Source organism: Pteronotus mesoamericanus, unplaced genomic scaffold, assembly GCF_021234165.1.
Source record: "Pteronotus mesoamericanus isolate MK-2021 breed Mesoamerican mustached bat unplaced genomic scaffold, CSHL_Meso_final scaffold_651, whole genome shotgun sequence".
In the NCBI taxonomy this organism is placed as follows: domain Eukaryota; kingdom Metazoa; phylum Chordata; class Mammalia; order Chiroptera; family Mormoopidae; genus Pteronotus; species Pteronotus mesoamericanus.
The window spans coordinates 23,747,144-23,766,419 of NW_026555325.1; the positions used below are offsets into that span (position 1 = coordinate 23,747,144).

Consider the following 19,276-nt stretch of genomic DNA (forward strand, 5'->3'; position numbering starts at 1 on the left):
TTAATGTTTTTTATCTTGTATATTCAACCCACAACTTGGACTTGATCCAGCAGCGAATTTAGAAGTTAATTCAACTTGTAATATGACTATACTTCTTCCTTAGGGCATAAAAAATTACCACTTTGTGCAAAGTCATAAAACTAGCATGTAGTGATTACTACTTTTGAGAACTCATTTTCTTGTCAAGATTCCTGTCAGTAAAATGTTCAGATGTTACCTGCTAACTCCTAACAATCTCTGTGTTCTCTATTCTAAAAGCATTAAAAACAAACAAAAAAAACCCCACAAAAACACTAATAACCCTTTAGTCCAAATAAATCTTGATTTTCTTGAAAATGTGTTATTTAATGAGAAATACTCAGTGGACTTTTAAAAATGTGATGTTTATCTTCAGATCATTGCATCAGTAGGTATTTAGGTATATATACCTAATGTACCTGTATGCTAATGATTCTAGGGTGCAACATAAAGAAAAAATGGTCTTTGTCTCTTTGAGAAAATGAGTCATACACATTTGGTATTACTTGTGAGCCAGAAAACATTATGCCAATTATATGCCAATAATCCTACATTGCATACTGACAGAATACAAATTACACTGATATAGCTTTGTTTCTGTAAACTCAGTATTAAATTGGTTGCTAGAGACAGATGTAATTCAACAAATACTTATTTGGAAACTTCCAGGTCCCAATATGCAATAAAGTACTGCTTTTATAGCAAATACAGTAATTGAAAATTAAATTAGAAGAAGGAAGAAATGGATATAGGCTGCGCGAAGTAGATGAAGCATGGACTATGCTTTGAGGGATAGGCAGGACATCACTCAGAAAACTAGAGCTTGTACCTGGTGGGGAAGAATGTAGGAACTATTAATACCATTCCAGGCGGTACTTAATTCTTTCTTCATTCTTTCATAGATATATCAGAATGTAAAGTAAGTCGGTTTTGTTATTTTTTTTAATCAACATTTTACAAAAAAAGATAGGGCTCTGAGTAAATACCAGTATGAGAAAAAAGGATTAGGGAATGAATGTTATAACATCAAATATCTTGAAGGTTATGTGTTTTTGAGGCAAGTGGGCAAATACTGTGTTTACCAAGAAATTTTGTACTGGACAGTTTTAAGATGGTAGAAATTTAAAATTACTCAACTAATAGTTTTGTTTTACCTTTTTATTAAAAAAAAATCAGACCTGGTTGTTGTGGCTCAGTGGATTGAGTGCCAGCCTGAAAACCAAAAGGTTGCTAGTTCAATTCCTAGTCAGGGCACATGCCTGGGTTGTGGGCTGGTCCCTGGGTAAGGGGGTGTGAGAGGCAACCGATCTATGTGTCTCCCACACATCAATGTATTGCTGCCTCTCTTTTTCCCTCCCTTCCCCTCTCTCTAAAAACAAATAAATAAAATATTTTTAAAAAGAAATAATTTATTTAAAAAATCATAAAGGCAAGGAGGACATAGAATAATGAAGAACACAGGCTCTGGGGTCAGGACTGTATTAGAATCTCATTTTTGTATCTTCTTTACAGCATGACCTTGGGCAAGTTACCTAATATTCTTGGGCTTCAGATTTGTCAGCTATACAATGGATTTTAGTAACTATCATAATATTGTGAATATTATGAAATGATTTATGTAATGATTAACATGCACATGCCATAATAGGATGAGTGCAATAAATGACATTTTTATTATTCTGAAGATTAAAGTAACTGATACTTAAAAGAATTAACAACTAGCATATTTTAAAAATGTGAATAACTCTAAAAACTTTGTTAAATATAAGTCTATAAATTACTTACTAACTTGCTCAGTAAGGTAAAGAGGATGAAGGTAATGACCATAAAAGAAATGAAAACTCTTCCCTTCGTGAATTTTGTACATCCTGATGAATTTAGAAATGCTCTTGTGGCTCAGGTAATTTTTGCTGAACAATTAATGTTTTCCAGCATATTTCTCTGGGCATGCTGTTGAAGAGGAAAATGAATATATTACATTAAAATTCTGGCCTTTGAAGTGATTAAATGTATTACGCTTAAAACCATTTGTGTCTTATTCATCTGTCCATGTGTTGTCTCCCCCACAAGATTGGGGCCTCTTTTGGGGTGAAACGCTTTTATATCTTGCAATTTATATATTGTCTGGCAAAAGTTTTTTTAACAATGTTTATAAAATAAAATAAGGAATGAATGTGTCAGTGGTAAGCTGTTACCAGTTTGGCTTTCAGAATATAAAAAAGACAGAGTTTAACTTTTGTGAGGCTTAGTAAGTAATTTTTATACATTAGCAGTCAGAGTCATTTATTTAATGCATGAAATTGATGAGGTCAGTGAGTCAGCTTGTTCATAGACATCAGCCTTGAATTTGAACTGTGTGTAATCAGAACTAGAGTTCAGGTTTAATGTGTCATTTGTCTTCTAAAGGTAGTACAAGGTATTTAGCAAAGCTCTTACTCACAGGATTTTCTTTTGATCATTATCCCATAAGGGTCAAGTAGGGCTAAATTGTCCTAATCTCAAATTGTATACACACACACACCTTTTCTTCATCTCGTTTTATTTATTGAAAGAGAAAAGTAGAAAATAACACACATAAAAATTCTATTTTCACTTTTAATATAGCTTTGTGAGCATATTCACCCAATTCTTGGAACAAGTTTAGGTACTATATTATCTTTTGTTTGCTTTCTGTTTTTCACTTTCGTTATCACTCTGAAGTTTTATGATACTGTTAGACTTAATCTGGGAGTATACCTAAGGAAATACTGTAGGTGCTAATGTATCTATAGTATCCCTGACAAATTTAATAGTTTAACATTTGCTAGTATAATCAGAAATTGTCAGCTGGGAACCTTAAAGCAATTTTATGTCATAGTCGGAGAAGGCTAAATCTTATATAAAGTAACAGTTTTTAGTGTGGTTCTTTTAATTTAGAGCTTCTATATTAATAATACAATATCTGAGCTAATACACTATTGTTTAGTACTTGCTATACATTTCGGGTGATACAGATGTGCTTCAAATTAGTTTGATTTCAGCTGTTTTAAGTAAAGATAAAGGAAAACCTTTAAAACAATGTCCCATTATCTATAAGAATATTATTTATTAACCCCTTTTGCTTCTTTAATGCGTTTCTTTCCCCAGCCTAATTCCTGGTCATTCATTCAACAGACACTTTTGACCACTGCTGTATGCCACTTACACACTGAAGACATAGAGGAGAGTAACATTTACTCCCTGTCCTTGACACCAATGTTATACCAACAAATGGAAACAAGACTTTGTACAAGAGGCCATCACATAGCCCATGTATATTACTTGTTTACAACCATATTTAAATAATTTGACATTAGTTCCTATTAACTGTGAGGATATTTCTGGACCTGGGACTTAGTTTTGGTGGTTTTAATATGTTATTGTCATTGTAATTTCCTGAAGAGAGTAGGATTGATTATGGCGGTAAATTTTCTTTGAAGTCATATTCGATTCCTCATTGGTTATTCTTGGACTGCTAGTAACCTGATTAATAGTTGCCTACTGCCACTTTTTACATTTCATATGCCTTTATTGTATGCAGTTTTTATTCCAAATTAAACACAAATTAGTCTTTTGTGATGTTTGAGCTTTTCAGTTCAGCATGCCATGGAAGAGTTTTTCATGAATTCAAAACTGAGGAAATGGGAAGTGTACATTTTGTTAAGCCGAGTGATTAGATTTTTATAGATAATGAATGTCTCCTTTTTTGGAAGCTGCAAATAAACATGAAATAGTGAAACTATATATATAAAATAATACCCAAAAACATTTTTGGAGCGTTTCATTTCAATAGACATTTATTGCACCATATTGTTTGTGCCAGGTACTCTGCTGAGAAATGTACGTTCAGTGGTGAATAAGACTCAAACCTTCCTTTCAAGTAACTGAATCTAATAGTAGCTTCTTCTTGCTTTTGTGTTAGGATAACTGTTACTTCACATAGCTTGGTGATGAAGAGAACTGGCTTTGGCGTGCTGTGGATGTCACAAATCACAGTGGTATCACTTGCTAGTTGTGTCATCTCATTTAATTAATTCAAGTCCTCTGATTTTCAGTTTCCTCATCCATAAATTGAGACTATTAATATCTACCTCTTAGTAGTTAAGAGGATTAGATAATTTCTATATAATCATTTAATTAATAAACCCAATAAGAATAGGGAAAGTGATGCATAGAAAAGTAATTGACCTTTGCATATTTTTCCTATGAAAGTGACCTTGCCTATTGAGAGATGGCAGTTTGAAGGGTATATTTGCATTTTTCTTTGAAGGAGATTTTAAAGCACAACAAACGTAAGTCCTTTAGTCCTCTCATCCACCCTCCCTACTGCCTTACTAACATAGCCTTTTATTCCTTAACTTTATATGGAATTGTGAATAAGCATACCAACTGTCTTGCTTTACTTTGTCTACTAGAAAGGAATGTGACATCCGTTCATTTTATGTAGGCTGACTGAGTAGCCACCAGATAGAATTGGTACTCTGTGTTGATGTCAGACCAATGACCCTGAAATGACAGTCTCTTCTGGCTCATTAATAGTCTCCTGAGGAGTTCAGTTTTTAAAGTCACTGTTCATTTCTCACATATAAGTCTAGAAATACCTATCTTGCAGGAGCATCAAGATTCTAGGCATATTGTTATTTTTTAAGGCTGATAATATTCAGTGTAACTGTATGCTATTTTTATTTTAATTAGGAATTTTCCTAAGGAAATGTATACTTTTAAATGTCTCTCCTTAATTTCTTTTTGATGTTTTCATATGCCAAGTGTTTGTGGATGCCAAATCTATAGTTCTGATTTGATTTTGCGGGTAACTTTTTTCCTAACTTTAACACTATTACAGTAGTAGCACTCTGCTTTCTTTACTGGATTAGTTTGGGTGCCCCAAGAAGCAGATGCCAAAACAGGATTAGATATGTGAAAGATTATTAGGGAAACACCTGTGATGGATAAAAGGTAGACCCTTCAGACAAGAGTACAGGAAGAGAAAGGAAAGGTAGGATTGGGTAGGAAGAGCATCAGACTGCAGCACATTTCGAAGAAAGTTTCAGCCAGGCTGATGGGGAGTCCTTGAGGCAGTTTCCCTATAGGGGAATCCCTTAATAGGCAGGAATGGCTAGGTTCTAGTACCGCTTGTTATGCTCAGTCATTGGCTGGGAGCAGCCCAAGGGTTGCTCCCCAGAGGAACCAAAGGTGTAGCATAAGGAGGTTGTGAGTCAACTGTGCTCTCTACAGCAGGTTCTGTTAAAAGGAAACCTGAGGTAGGCAACTCCATGACGGCCAGTTACTAACACTAGGAACAGTGGGGCAGGTACACATGTATTGTTTTATTTAATCATATCACCGACTCTGTGAGATGTCACTCATGCACAAATGGAGACATTGAGAGATTAAATAACATCACTTACTAGCAAGTGATAGATTTAGAATTCTAACTTAGGCAGGATTCCGACACCAGAGTGTCTCAAGCACTGAAACACCTATGCTAAGGTGACTACATGCATACACTAAAAAAATCATGCCAAAACTTTCAGACTTAGCTATATGTTTTTTAACAGAGTTTCATGAATCTAATAATGTCTAATTACCTTTTGCCATACTAGTTTCTAAAGATCAATTTGTTTTAAGGTATATATGTTCAAAACTTGTGGCTTTTCTGTTTGAATTTTGATGCATGTCTTCACTTGTCAAAAAAAAAAATTATGCCAGTTACACCCCATCCCCCCTTTTTCCCAATATATTGAAGTTGTACTACAGATCTCTAGCTACAGTACGCAATTCTCCAAGGAAGAAGAGAGAAAATGTACATACACAGAGGAATTTCTTTTCCAGAGCTAAAATTGACATTTTATAAATAATTTCTGTGTTGCAAACTTGAGACTAGGAAATCACAGCGATTCAGTGATATGCATTTGGCATGAGTCAGTTTTAGTTCTTAGTGCTTTTCATTGGAAATGGCATAAAAAGTAAGATTTCTTTGAATTTTTTATGCGGTGGACTTAAAAGAGACATAGGATGCTTTTCTCTTATAGATGGCTGACAGTGCATGGCAGCAGAAGTAACAACGTGGTCACAAACTCCAGTACTTCCCAGGTCACGTGCACCCTTAATTTTTAAAGAATCTGGAAACAGCCTAAGCAGTTGATAACAGGTCATTTCTAGGTGATAAAGGATATTTGATAGGGGGTATTGCTTTTCTTTCCACACCTAGCATTTTCAGAATCATTCAGAGACTGACTTTATATGGTGGTGGGTTTATATGATTTTGAATATGTAACTTAACTGGTAACTGAATTGTAAGTCTTTCCCTTTTTGACATTTGACATTGATTTTGAAGTCTTAAAACTTTTTTTTCAAGCTTTAAAAAAAATTATCTAGTTCATTTTACATGTAAACACTTCCCATAGTCATTGACTTCAATATAAGTATAATTGGAAGTGCCAAAAGCAGCAGCTGCTATTAAAAAAGAGAGGGGAGTATTATGAATTATACTAACTATTGCCAGAAGTGCTTATGCATTTTTCTTTCAAACACCTTTTATTAAACTAATTTTAAGAGCTTTGCTTCCTTTTTATGTAAAAATTGGGAAGTATAGATTGGTGCTTTAGAAAATAGTTTAGTCTTTCAGTGACCTAACAGTTGATATGAAAACATGAACTTAAAAATAAATAGCATATTGGATAAACTGTACTATACTCATGAAAGAAGCCAAAAAACATGGATTAAGCTGAATTCAATAATAATTAGTTTTGAGTCCTAAACCATATTCGTTATTAAATTGCAATGCTAGGTCCTTGACCCTGGGTATGCTTGGAATAAACGTGGAACACAGTATTGTTTTTAAAACTATTTTGCTTTTATAAGCTAAGACAGATGTACAAAAAAGATGTAGTTTTTATTTTGTATTGGCAGCTTCCAAATATTTAGTATCTATTTCCAAGAGTTGCAATTAGTAAAGCAACCATGGTACTGAAATCTGCACATCCCACAAGCTAATTATATTTGCAAGGTCAGAGTGAATACATATTTTCAGAAAAATAAAGGGTTATATAAATATGTGTCTTCTACTTGGCTGTTATATCACAGTTTGTTGATCTGGAATATAATGTGTACAATTCACAAATTTGTCTGATAACAGAAAGTGGTGTGTGATTGTGTTTATTTTACTAACCAGTATATTCACAGCAATCACTTCCAAATATCTCTCCAGTAAAGATGTGTTAATTACAAAACAGACAAGGTCTTCTATTATATTAAAGCTACTAACAAGAAGACAGCAGGAATCACACATGTAAATAGCATCATCAACCCCTATTTTAGTCCTCTGTTTTGATCTGTGAGTTGCGCATAGACCAAAGGTGCTATTAAAGACTGAGTGTATGAAATAGGCAGCATTATATGAACAAAATTTATTCAACAAGAAAACAGACCTTTAACATGAATTTAACAAGCCTGAGAAATTATAAACTATCATATGCTGCAGATTCATGCAGTGATAATAAACAAAAAAGGAAAGTAAGAGGTTTCCCTAAGCTAGCCAAACTGCTAATGGTTGTGTTATAAGCTGTCTACTGTTGCAGTGACCTCTGAAAAGTCTCAAGGCACTTGTACCAGAAAAAATTAAATGATCAGGCTGGTGAATAGAGATTCAATGTAGTGTGTAGGACTTCAGCATGGAAGGGAATTATAAAAGCATCATATTCATGAAAATATTATTCATACTTTAGCTTGCAGGTTTTTAGTACATATTAAGGAAGTAATTTTTGTGTAAGTTTTTGGCTAAGTTACTATTTGGATTTATAAGACATAAACTGAACTGCTTTAATTTATATATACTTTAAAATAAACTCTTTAGAAAATTCATGTAGCTCCAAAAATGGATTATTTCCCCTGTCCCCCTCATACCTTAATTAACCCTTGGGGGTTCTTTGTTCAGTATACTGAATCTAAGATTTCCATTCTTAACCATGGAGTGATCACTTTGCTGTCTTTCTATTGCATCATGTTGTAAATACATAAACATGGAGAAACGCCTTCAGCTTGTACACACCTCCAAGTGCTCACTAGGGCTTTTTCTTGAATCTTACCATGGCATAATTAACACCTTCTTTACCCATTGCTCATTAGTGCACTGGACATTAATGAGTCTAATTTGATAGGTTGCTCTAAAGGGGAAACCCACTTATTCTCATAGTGCAAAAAACAATTATAAAATTATACAGAAATGAAAATGTAGACTCTATTGCCACATTTATATTTTTATTGCTTACTAAATCTAATTTTGGTCTGCAGGTTGTTGAACATGTTAGTTTCCTTAAGACAGTTGCTATAGTGATGGCAGCAAATTCCTTTAATCCGAGTGTAAAGTATTCATTTTCTGTTGGCTATCATATTGCTACTCAGGAATGGTCCATCTAGACATGTCATTTCATCTAAGCTGTCATTTATTAATTGAGTGGTATATTAAATTCTTGAATTTTTCTCTTAATTTTTAAATAGAATTTTAAAATTTTATTCAGATTTGTTTTCAGCTGCTCATGATATCTACTTAGCTGGTATTTTTATTTCCTTTTCATGAAGTTTCACACCTGCTTATAACATTCCAGAGGAGTATTACAGAAATTTATGCATGTAAAGTAGCTGTCTTCTGTTTTAGTTTGAAAGTGTTCAATATAAAAAAAAGTATATAGGCATTTTGTTGTGATACGTAATGGAATTTACATGGTTTTGTAGAGTGTGTTTTTTTTTCCCCTAGAAGTGATTTTACTGAAATTTTAAAATAGAATCAGTATTCTAAATAAACAGTTGGACCACAATGATGCTTTCCTCTTAAATATTCACCATTAATAGTAAGGGTGGCAATTCTTAATTCTGTATTTATTCAAATTGTGCCATCTTTTCTTTTGCCTACATTTTAATTTTACCTTATTTTATGTGCTTCTTAGTAGAAAACCTTAGAAAATTTTAAACAGCTGTTTTAAAGTATTATAATGTCTGACATTAGCACTTATTTTTTTAATGCTTTATGGAAAAACATGATTAGAAAATTTTTTAAGTATAAGGAAGAGGTCTAAACCTAGGCCATAATTATTTATATATAAATTCAAAAGTTAAGTCTGGATTGTAGTTATTGTATAACAAGAAAAAACAGTTTTTACAAACTGTTAAATCATGCATGTTCTGAGGATACTTGTTTTTATTTTGAGGCAAGAGGAATCTTTGGGGAAATTCAAACTGTTAGAAATAAAGACAGCATTCAAAGTTGATTTAAAAAAATATTTTTTCCAACCAGAGTGGGATTCAACTTGTCATAATGATTTGGTTTAAGTTTGTACTCTTTGAAACTTGACCCTTTGTGGCAGCCTTTAGAAGGGGTGGTTTTTGTTTGCTTGCTTTCTTTCCTTCTCTTTCATTTTTTTCTTTTCTTTCTTGTTCTTTAGCATACAACGTAATATTTATTACAAACATTGTTTTTCAGACTTCATTGGATTTCATTTCCTTACCTTGAATATAGATTTTATTTTAATCTCTTGGTATCCTCAAGTAATAATTACATAAATGAGAACTGGTCTAGTTAGCAATAGCTTTTAAAACATTGGTAAATCCCAGTTGTTTAACACCATTAAAAACAAATTTAAAAATACCGTATTATCCTGCTTTAAGTTTTTTTATGTGATAAATGTAGTGAGTTTATTCTCTCAGTAATTGATTTCAATTTCCTGAAAGAGGCATCTGTTGTAAAGTCCCAGTGCTTTACTTAAAACTTTGCAACATTTAAAGGCTTTAGTGAGTTCTTTGAAATTGATGGCAGTGAACAGAAAAAAGCTATAAGATAGTATGTGATTCTTGTTAAATCCCTTAATATATAAGAGCTAACAGATGACATTTTATCACGTAAGAACTCGAAGTCTTTCTGTACAGAAACATTGAATACTCTTAACACAAAGAGGATACCTATTGTTATTTCTTTACTGTGATTGTAGGGCCATGTCATTCTATATACCATGTTCCTGGCTTAAAGCACAGATGACCTTGGTTTTCTTGTGTTGTGCCTCCTGTTCTTGCCATGGGCTGGGACACTTAAGGCCATCAGACAAGGTATAAAGTCTTTTATAGTCACAAGAAATGAAAGGTATATGACTAGAAGAGAATACGTGGAGCAAGTACCTTGCTGGTTGTAATTTTGTTGTCATTTCAAGTACTGTGGTGGTATAATTGATGTGACAGGACTGGGCTTTAGATGTGGTCCCTTAGCTTGTGCTCACTTACAGTTTTAGTTTCTCTTTGTCATTCATTTTGATTAGGTAAAATTTAGGTGACAAACATACGCACACTGATGAAGCCTGTTTGGTGTAAGTTTAGTAATGAAGTATTTCAATAATAAAGATGCAAAGTTAATATTTTTCTTTACTACTTCATGAAAATTGCAATAATTGGTGTCACCTTACATTACAAGATCGAGGGTGGTGTGCTGATGGCACAGTCAGCAGGAGGTTCTTTTTTATTAATATTATAATTAAATGATTTTCTGGAAATAGGCCAGAAACAGATGCAAGTTGATCATGCCTTGTCCACTGTTGCTTGGCATCATCACTTGCTTTTTTAAAAAGAATTGACCTGACACCTTGTTTTTACAGGTTGTTATTGATGCCTTCAGATTGATCAATGCTAATATGATGGTCCTAGGACATGAACCAAGACAAACCACCTCAAATCTGGGTCACTTAAATAAGCCATCTATCCAGGTAATGCCTGTATTTGATAATGTGTTAAAAAACTGTGTTTTACATTTTAAAAGCTGGTATAAATGGCCATTCTAAGACCTAATATTTAGCATTTTAATTTGTTTATAGTTAATTTTTCTTGTGCTTTAAAAGATTATGGAAATATTGTTGAAAATTTTAGATTTGCTCATATATGGGTCAGTTTTATCATAGTCTTCAAGCTTTCCTCATAATTTGGGGATACCCTCTTGGGGAGCATTGTAGAGCCTTGCATGGTTAAAAGTGGTTATAAAGGATCAATGGGAGTTTCAGATGGAGTACATTAAGTATCATTCTTAGTTGGTAAGTAGACATTTCTCATAGCAGTAAATAATGGGAAAATTGATGTAAACTTTAAGAGGTCCCTAGAAACAATTCCCAAATAGTATTTAAAATTTTCTACTTTTTCTGTTTAATCATTGTCTTTAAAACAAATCCTACAAAATACATCTATATATTACCTTTGATAAGAGATTATATCTTGTTTGAAGTGATGTCAACCACCTTTGTTACAGTTTTCAGACACTTAATATCCCCCTCAGTGATTAATGTTTTCTTTGTATCATTCACATGCCTCATTGTTTTTACACAAATCTTTGTAGTGTGCAAAAATTATTTTAAATGTGTTTTTAAATGCACCCCTACCTGTGTCTATATAGTTAATTGCTTCTCTTAAGATTAATTAAAAGGACAGAAATACATGTTTGGTTAAACAAAACACATAGGACAAAGACTTTATAGCAGCTATTGCCATTTCCCCTCTGAAACCTTGCTCTGTCATACCGTTGTCTTTGGGGACTTGTGGTTTTAATAGTTAACCATGGTAAGCCTTTGTTATACTTTAACAATTGTACTTTTAGATATTTACTTTTGCAGCATTCACTCATCTGATATCTTCATCAGAATGAAGTGCTTTGTTTCAAAGGATTTGGGATGTGTTGTTTTTGGGGAAAAAAAGAAGTCAGGGAAAACTGCAAAGTATAATGAGTATGAAATAAGCTACCAGTGTTTTTGATTGGGTACAGACAAGCCCATGCTTGCATGTTCCAAGAGAATATATTATTGGACCTGTTTAGCCTGTGATAATGACCTTTCTTATAAACCCCCCATAGCGTCATACTACTTCATTATTAGTATTATTATTATTATTATTATTATTATTATTTTTGCAAAAGGTTAAGTAGCATCTCACAATCCAAGATCATTGTGATTACTGCATGGTATGTCTCTGCCAGAAGTTTTTACTAATTGCAAGTCAGCAGCCACCTGTTGCATATTTCCTCTTTCAAATTTAAACAGTGCTTTTTAACCTTAAAAATTGAGTATAATTAGTATTTTAAAATCTGTTTTGTTCTACACTGTCCACTTTGTACTTTTTGGTCCTACCTTATAGTCTGTAATATAATGTGGACCTTATAAAGCAGGTTCCAAACCCAAGTTAAAAGGACCTGTGTATATAGTATATAAGAGCTATAGCGTCACTGGGTTTTCTTATTTTAGTTTGTTTTGCCTTCCAATTAAAATCTGCAAATATATTTATTTCACAGTTTATATAGCGCCCATCAGAGTGACATCTATCTGGGTGCTTTACAGTATTAAGACAATTTTAATACTAAAACACTCAAATGGGATCAAGCCAAAAAGTGACGGCAAAGCTATACCTTAAAACAATTTCTTAGTTTTCTAAGACAAGCTACAAAGAAAGCAACCCAGAAGACCATGAAGTGAATGGCATTTTTAACCCGGGAATCAGAAGCTATACAGAAAGCCCATGCTTTTTATTTTAAAGGAAAAACTAGCTTGTGTTGTGATGGGTCTTGTTCCTAAACCAACTTTCAAGTAGTGGAGATAGAAACCTGACAGCAGCCACTCACGCTGGTGGTCACTATACTTTTCTAAAACTGTTTTTTTTCCTATTATTCTTATAGTAATGCTGAAAAATTATTATTTCATTGGACACTAGTATTTGATAATTTGAGGAAAGTTCCTATTATGTTAAGTAAGAAAAAGATTATAAAATAAGATATACAAATTGCAAACATATATTTTATAGACTGTGCCTACATATTTACACCAAAATGTTTGTATTACTTACATTTGGTTGGAAGGATTTTTTAATATAAAACTTTAATATTTTAAATAAGAGAAGCCATTATTAATCCAGGTAAAGAGGGGAAAGTATAGTACCTATACTATAGACATTTTGTTAATGTATGAGACTTCATATTATTTTGTGAATACAGAAATATAAATAATTCAATGGTGATTGATTTTGACATTTATTTTACTGTGATGATCATTTATATACTTGTTTTAAATTTGTCATACCAATAAAATTATAAAGCTCTACTCTAAAGACTAACTAGAGGCATTGAAATAATCTGAAAGTTAATCAACAGGACCTCAAAACTCCCCTTTGTCTAGCTCCTCCTCTAAACCATTCTTTGTCTAGAATAGATAGCATCTTAGAACTGGTCGTGAGTACCAACCTAGACAGAACTTTCTTCTTGAAAGGGTGGCAGGCTTTGAACAAAGGAAACAAGAGTTGAGATATCCAAGAACCAAGGAAGCTAAGCACTGTAAGTAAATCTAAAATATATTGTCCTACAAACAGTGCTATATAAAAGGTGGCTAGCTTCCCAGGTCAGCCACCGAAAGCTCATAGTACGTACTTACTATAAAATTAGAACTATGCTTTAAAATACTACTTCTGTGAGAAACTGTTGCAGATTTCAAATGGCCAATAAATGAAAGAGCTTCTGGAACATATCCTATTTTAATGAAGAATTGCCTAAGTTTTCCTAAATCCATTGTGTCTTTATTAGATGTAACTTAAAAAGTTAAGTAGTGGTTTTAAGAATTTTCTGGCTATACAACTTTCTCCTTTATCTGCCTGACATCCGTGGCATTTGCTAGTATATTGTCTTTAATTTTCCATTTGACCCTTTCAAAAGCTTAGTCTCTTCCTTGACAAAACTAATCATATATTTGGCATATGCTGCCACAACTTGTAATTCAGTGTCAACTAGATTGTTTAATTTGAGAGAATTATTGAATCTATTGAGCTAAATGAGGATGTGGATTTTGGGCTTTTTTAGAAGGAGGGGACCACACGTAGCTAATTTACTTACGATTTGTGATAAATGCATTAGGGATACGCAGCAGGTGAGGAAGTGAAGTTGGAAGCCTGCTTGAGGCTATCATTTGATTTAAACTTATATTTGTTTTGTTATTATACCTTCTAATCTTTCATGCTGCCTGTGTTTTACTATTTTTATCTAAATAATGTAATTGAAAATGAAGTAGGTGGTGCCTTCAAATACCAAACTATATATTTCAGCGATGTAGTTAACACCAAAATGTGGATCTGTCTGGGGCACATTGGCTAACTTCTGTAATCATTGGCCATAACTGTTATTAACTATATGGCCACTATGTAGAACTATGTAGCTAGGACACTGCACAGAGGTACTTGGATGAGGGAGCATTTTGCACCTGAAATCTAATCTAAGCTCCTCTCTCCAGCCAGGCTGTGTCTGTTTGGAGGACTGGGCACCTTTTTCTAATTCTTTCACCCAGCGGCTACATTTCCTAATTTGCATAAAGATGAGTACAGATTAAGGTCCTAATTAGTTCCACTTTTTGATCTGTATAGTATAATATTTCTATATACTAAAATTGAATTCACTGTTCCTGGTGATTATCAAGTTGGATCGGGAATCAATAGATACTCTTAGTACTTTAATTTTGTATATCAATCATTTTATTATAGCGGATGTTAGGAATAGAAGTGGATTATTACAGTATGTATTAAAGTGTTTTATTGGAGTGATTTTTGCTAGCAAAGTAAGATATGCTTTATTTTTATCCTGATCCTTAAAATTCAAAGACTTATCCAATAATGTCTTAAGATACATTATAGCATAGTATGGTTAAAAAAACATGGGCTTTGGAGTCAGAAGGACTTGGATTCAAATCCCAGCTTTACCTTTTACTAGCTGTAAACCTGGACGAATTCAGATTTGTGTCTTTTTTTCATCTGTTAAAATACAAATGGAAGTAGCCCACTTACTGGGTTGTTGGGAAGATTAGAAGACTTAATGTATAAAGCAGACTTACTAAATTATGTACTTAAAATTATGAATATTTCATTTATAATTTGGACTATGATGAGGTCACACTCTCTCTCTGACTGAGCAAGGCTACTGAAACTGTGAGTTTGTGCTGCTCTATATCATTCTTTGAAGAATCTATAAACTATACTTTTAAACCTCATTCTAAACTTGTAGCTGAGAGAAAAAAATTAATTTAATCTTTAAGATAAAACAACTTTTTAAGAAAATAAAGGAATTGTCTACAGGTTATGTTAACAATTTCAGCCAGTATTTATTTTAATAAATGAAAAATATTAATTTGTCCTTTTTCAAATTATTTGTCTATATAGGCATTAATTCATGGACTAAACAGACATTATTACTCTATCACTATTAACTATCGGAAAAATGAACTGGAACAAAAGGTAAGTTTAAATTTTTATGTTAGAAAGAGGAAAAAAAAATTTTATACCATTTAAATTATGACTCGGTATGTTTGAATTTGAATTGTTGGCCTATTTCATGGATGTGTTCTAAATATTTTTTTATTACTGATGAATTGCAGCATAAAAGAAAGGAATATTTTATTGGATATATCGGAAGACATTTTACTTCTTGGTAGGTGAGAAAGTAGGAAATAAACATTCCAATTTGGTTTTATGACAAATTATAAAAGTCTTTCTCCTAGTTATGTGATTTTCCTGATTAATTTACTTCCCAGTAAAATCACCTTTTTTAACTAAATTACTAAATAGTTTTCCACATTTGAAAGGAATATATTAGATTATAATTTTGTACTGCTTTTTAAAAAATACTCTGTTTACCTAGGGTAAACTAAAGGTGAGTTAAAAGGGAAATGCAATTAGGGGTTCTCAGATATTTAGTGCTAGATTTTTTTTTTTTTTCAGTATAATTTTTTTAAAGAATCTATGTATTTTTAGATAAAGGGAATGGGAGGGAAGAAGAGAGGCAGAGCAACTTTGATGCCAGAGAGAAACATCAGTCAGTTGCCTGGCACACATGCCCTGACTGGGGACAAACCTGTAACCCAGGCATGTGCCCTGACCAGGACTTGAACAGGCAGCCTTTTCCTTTGTGGGATAACACTTTGTGGTCAAGCTTAGATATAGATTTTTTTTTTTCAAATTTTTTTATTTATTGATTTTAGAGAGAGGAGGGAGGGAGAGAGAGAGAGAGAAACATCTACTTGTTTCCCTTATTAATGCATTCATTTGTTGATTCTTGTATGTGCTCTGACCAGGGATCAAACCCACAACCTTGGCATATCGAGACACTGCTCTAACCAGCAGAGCTACCTGGTCAGGGCTAGAGCTAGATTCTTTATCCCTATTTATACCAGGCAACTTTCAAACTTAATTACTTTTTTCTCCAATATTTTTATTTTTTTATTTTAAATATTTTATTGTTCTATTACAGTTGTCCCAGCTTTTCTTTCTTTGCCCTCCTCTGCCCAATAATTACTTTTAAAATGACGTAGCATCTTGGTGGATTAGCATTCTTTTGTTTCTACTATTTTGGAATTATTTCAGGTATGGTTGTCCTCTCCGCTCATGTCAAAGGTTTAAATCTGCCTATTGCTTTTTGAAATTTCAATCTGAACTGGTTTTTTTTTTTCCTTTACTATTAAAATTACTCATCCTTCAACTTGGCTTCTTGTGCTTCTCTCTGAGAAAGACAAAAAATTTCAAGAACACTCAGTACTATTGACAGCCTGTAATTTTTTGTTCCTTCATACACTCTTGAGTCAAAACATGGTAAGTAATCAGTAGTAAACAAGACCTTTCTTACCAGTTGAAACTGTTCCTCACAAAGGTACCCTTGAAGGGAATTCTAGTGCATGTGATGAGTGGGAGAGGGAGTAAATTGAGCTCTCCATACTACCTCCTCTTTCAACCAGAGAACTTCCATTTTTAATCTCAAGTTTGATAAACTACTGTTTTAAAAGGCCAAAGCCACCAATAAACTCACTTTAATGTCCTAGAGGCTGCAGGAAACCAGTTATCCCTTAGCCTAAGGGGAGACACAGAATCATTAAGTTCTCTTGCTGTTGCTTGCTTGTGTTCCAAAGTTCATATCTGCTGTAGTAGGTTTAATTGATAGCTTGAAGTATATTTTCATCATTTATTTTAATTTTTTTACTTTTAAAAACTTTATCATACTTTAGAAAATAGAGAAATACAAAACATTTGGATTATTAAAAGTAGAAAGTTTTTAGCCAGGACTTGAGCATCGGCCTGCAATCCAAGAAATCACTGGTTTAATTCCTGGTTAGGGCACATGCCTGGGTTGCAGACCAGGTCCCCAGTTTGGGGGCATGCAGGAGACATCCAATGGGTGTTTGTCTCCTTCTCTTTCTCCCTCCCTTCCCCTCTCTCTAAAAATAAGTAAATAAAATCTTTAAAAAATAAAAATTAAATATTTTTAAATTTGTTGCATTCAACATTTTCCTTCATATATATTTCCCTAAGACTTAACAGACCAAAATTAGACCTCATATTAAACTTTACCAGTATTGCACACAGAAAGGATTAATTCAGTGAGAAAACAGTTTAACAGGCCATATAGTCACTGATCCCAAAATACATCCCAGTATGACAAGCCTTAGACTGAGGCTACATATGCAAGTCCATCACTTATTTTTAATTTTACATAGAATAGGTACCAGTTGAAAATGAGCACTACTTGGAAGTATTCAGCTAATTGCATCATTTTTTTTTCAACTTTATTCCTTTTTTTTTTTCTTCTTTTTTGGTTCCACATAAACTAGGCCTCCATCTTTTGCATAAAAAACACACATACAATTACATAAATTAACTAATGTTATAGTTATGTTTCTGTTAGCTCAGTTCAGGTACTTTCTCGTTACCAAAATCTTTACCAAAATCCCACCAACCTTTATACATACCCCAAACTTTCCCTGAGGGTCCCAGTGGAATTCTTGTCCAGTCATGGTAGGGATATCCTGCTGCTCTGTGGAAGTTTGGTTTGCTATTGAAGTGGTAGGAAAATCCAATTCCCAACACTTAATTACAGGTAGCTTTATTGCACATGTAGCTGCTGCACTGAAATTTCCCAAGGATGTGTCTTCTAGTTCACTGTCAATGGCAAAGATGGGAAGCAATCAAAGAAATCAGAGGTACTTGTGTGGGATTTTTCCAGTTTTTTTCTCCCAAATCACTCTTCCCCTGTGGGCTGTAGGGGGGACATGAGGGAATTCAAAGATTTTGTTTATTAAAAAGTCTCATAGATGATTTTGACATGTAGCTTCTTCTCTAGCATGAGAAGAACTTTGTACTATGTCTAGTTGCAGGCCTTTAAACAGTAGAGTAATTTTCCTAAGCTAAATTCAAACATTTCCAACTATATCCTTACATCCTTATGGCTCAGGAATCTCATAGTGTACTGGTTCAACAACAATCATTCTGTAGTCACATTTTTTTTTCCACATTGGACAATTGTATTAATCATTTTTTAAAAACTCTTATTCAGTAACAGTCTGCAACTGAAGAATATTTTTAGAATGCGACACTAAGTAAACTATCATAAGACTCTAAACTTGAAAATTTATGGACTTCTAAGAATATAGGCATATACTCGGAACTAGGAGTCCAATTTGCAAAACAATGAACTATGGTGTTTAGTTTCATGATTACTCGTAGGGTCTGATGCCAATTTGCTAATGTGATTGCTCACTGGATGAATTTATTTCCTTCCCAGTTTCATGGCTTTTCATTATGATGGTAAAGAAGTTTTAATATTTTTAATTATAGATGGAATGTTAGAATTTGAAAGAAACTTAGTGGTTACCTAATATAAGCTCTAAATTAATAGATTTTATAAACAGAAGCTCAGAAGTTTGACATAAAGTCATTCAGTAACTGGGGCATTTATCTTCTTAGCATTTGAAATCCGAGTTATGTGAACTGTTAAAGATCTTGTGTGTCAATGGAATACTACACAGCAGTAAAAAAGGAATTCTTACCTTTTGCAGCACAGTGGATGGAACTGGAGACTGTTATGCTAAGTAAAATAAGCCAGTCCATGAATAAATACCATATGATCTTCCTTATAAGTGGAATCTAATGAACAAAATAAACTAATAAGCAAACTAGAATCAGATACAGAAGCATGAGCAGACTGATAGCTATAAGAGGGGAGGGGGCAGGTGGGGATTGGTTGGAAGAAGGTGAGGGGATTAGTCAAAGAACATATATGCATGACCCATGGACATGAACAGCGGTGTGGGGGTTGAGGGTTGACTGTGGAAAAAGGGGGCAGGCTTGTGGGGGGCAAAGAGGAAAAATTGGGACAACTATAATACCATAAACAAGAATATATTTAAGAGAAATGTAATCTGTAACC

The 19,276-nt window shown here is 33.4% G+C and overlaps 1 protein-coding gene across 1 annotated transcript in view; it reads left to right on the forward strand.

Annotated features, from left to right (window-relative positions):
- The window catches only part of PSMD14 (proteasome 26S subunit, non-ATPase 14), a 94,966-nt gene that overhangs the window by 62,382 nt on the left and 13,308 nt on the right, over positions 1–19,276 (forward strand). The window contains exons 8-9 of the mRNA XM_054562600.1: positions 10,674–10,781; positions 15,244–15,318. Coding sequence (XP_054418575.1) covers positions 10,674–10,781; positions 15,244–15,318 — 183 coding nt within the window. The remainder of the gene's footprint in view (positions 1–10,673; positions 10,782–15,243; positions 15,319–19,276) is intronic.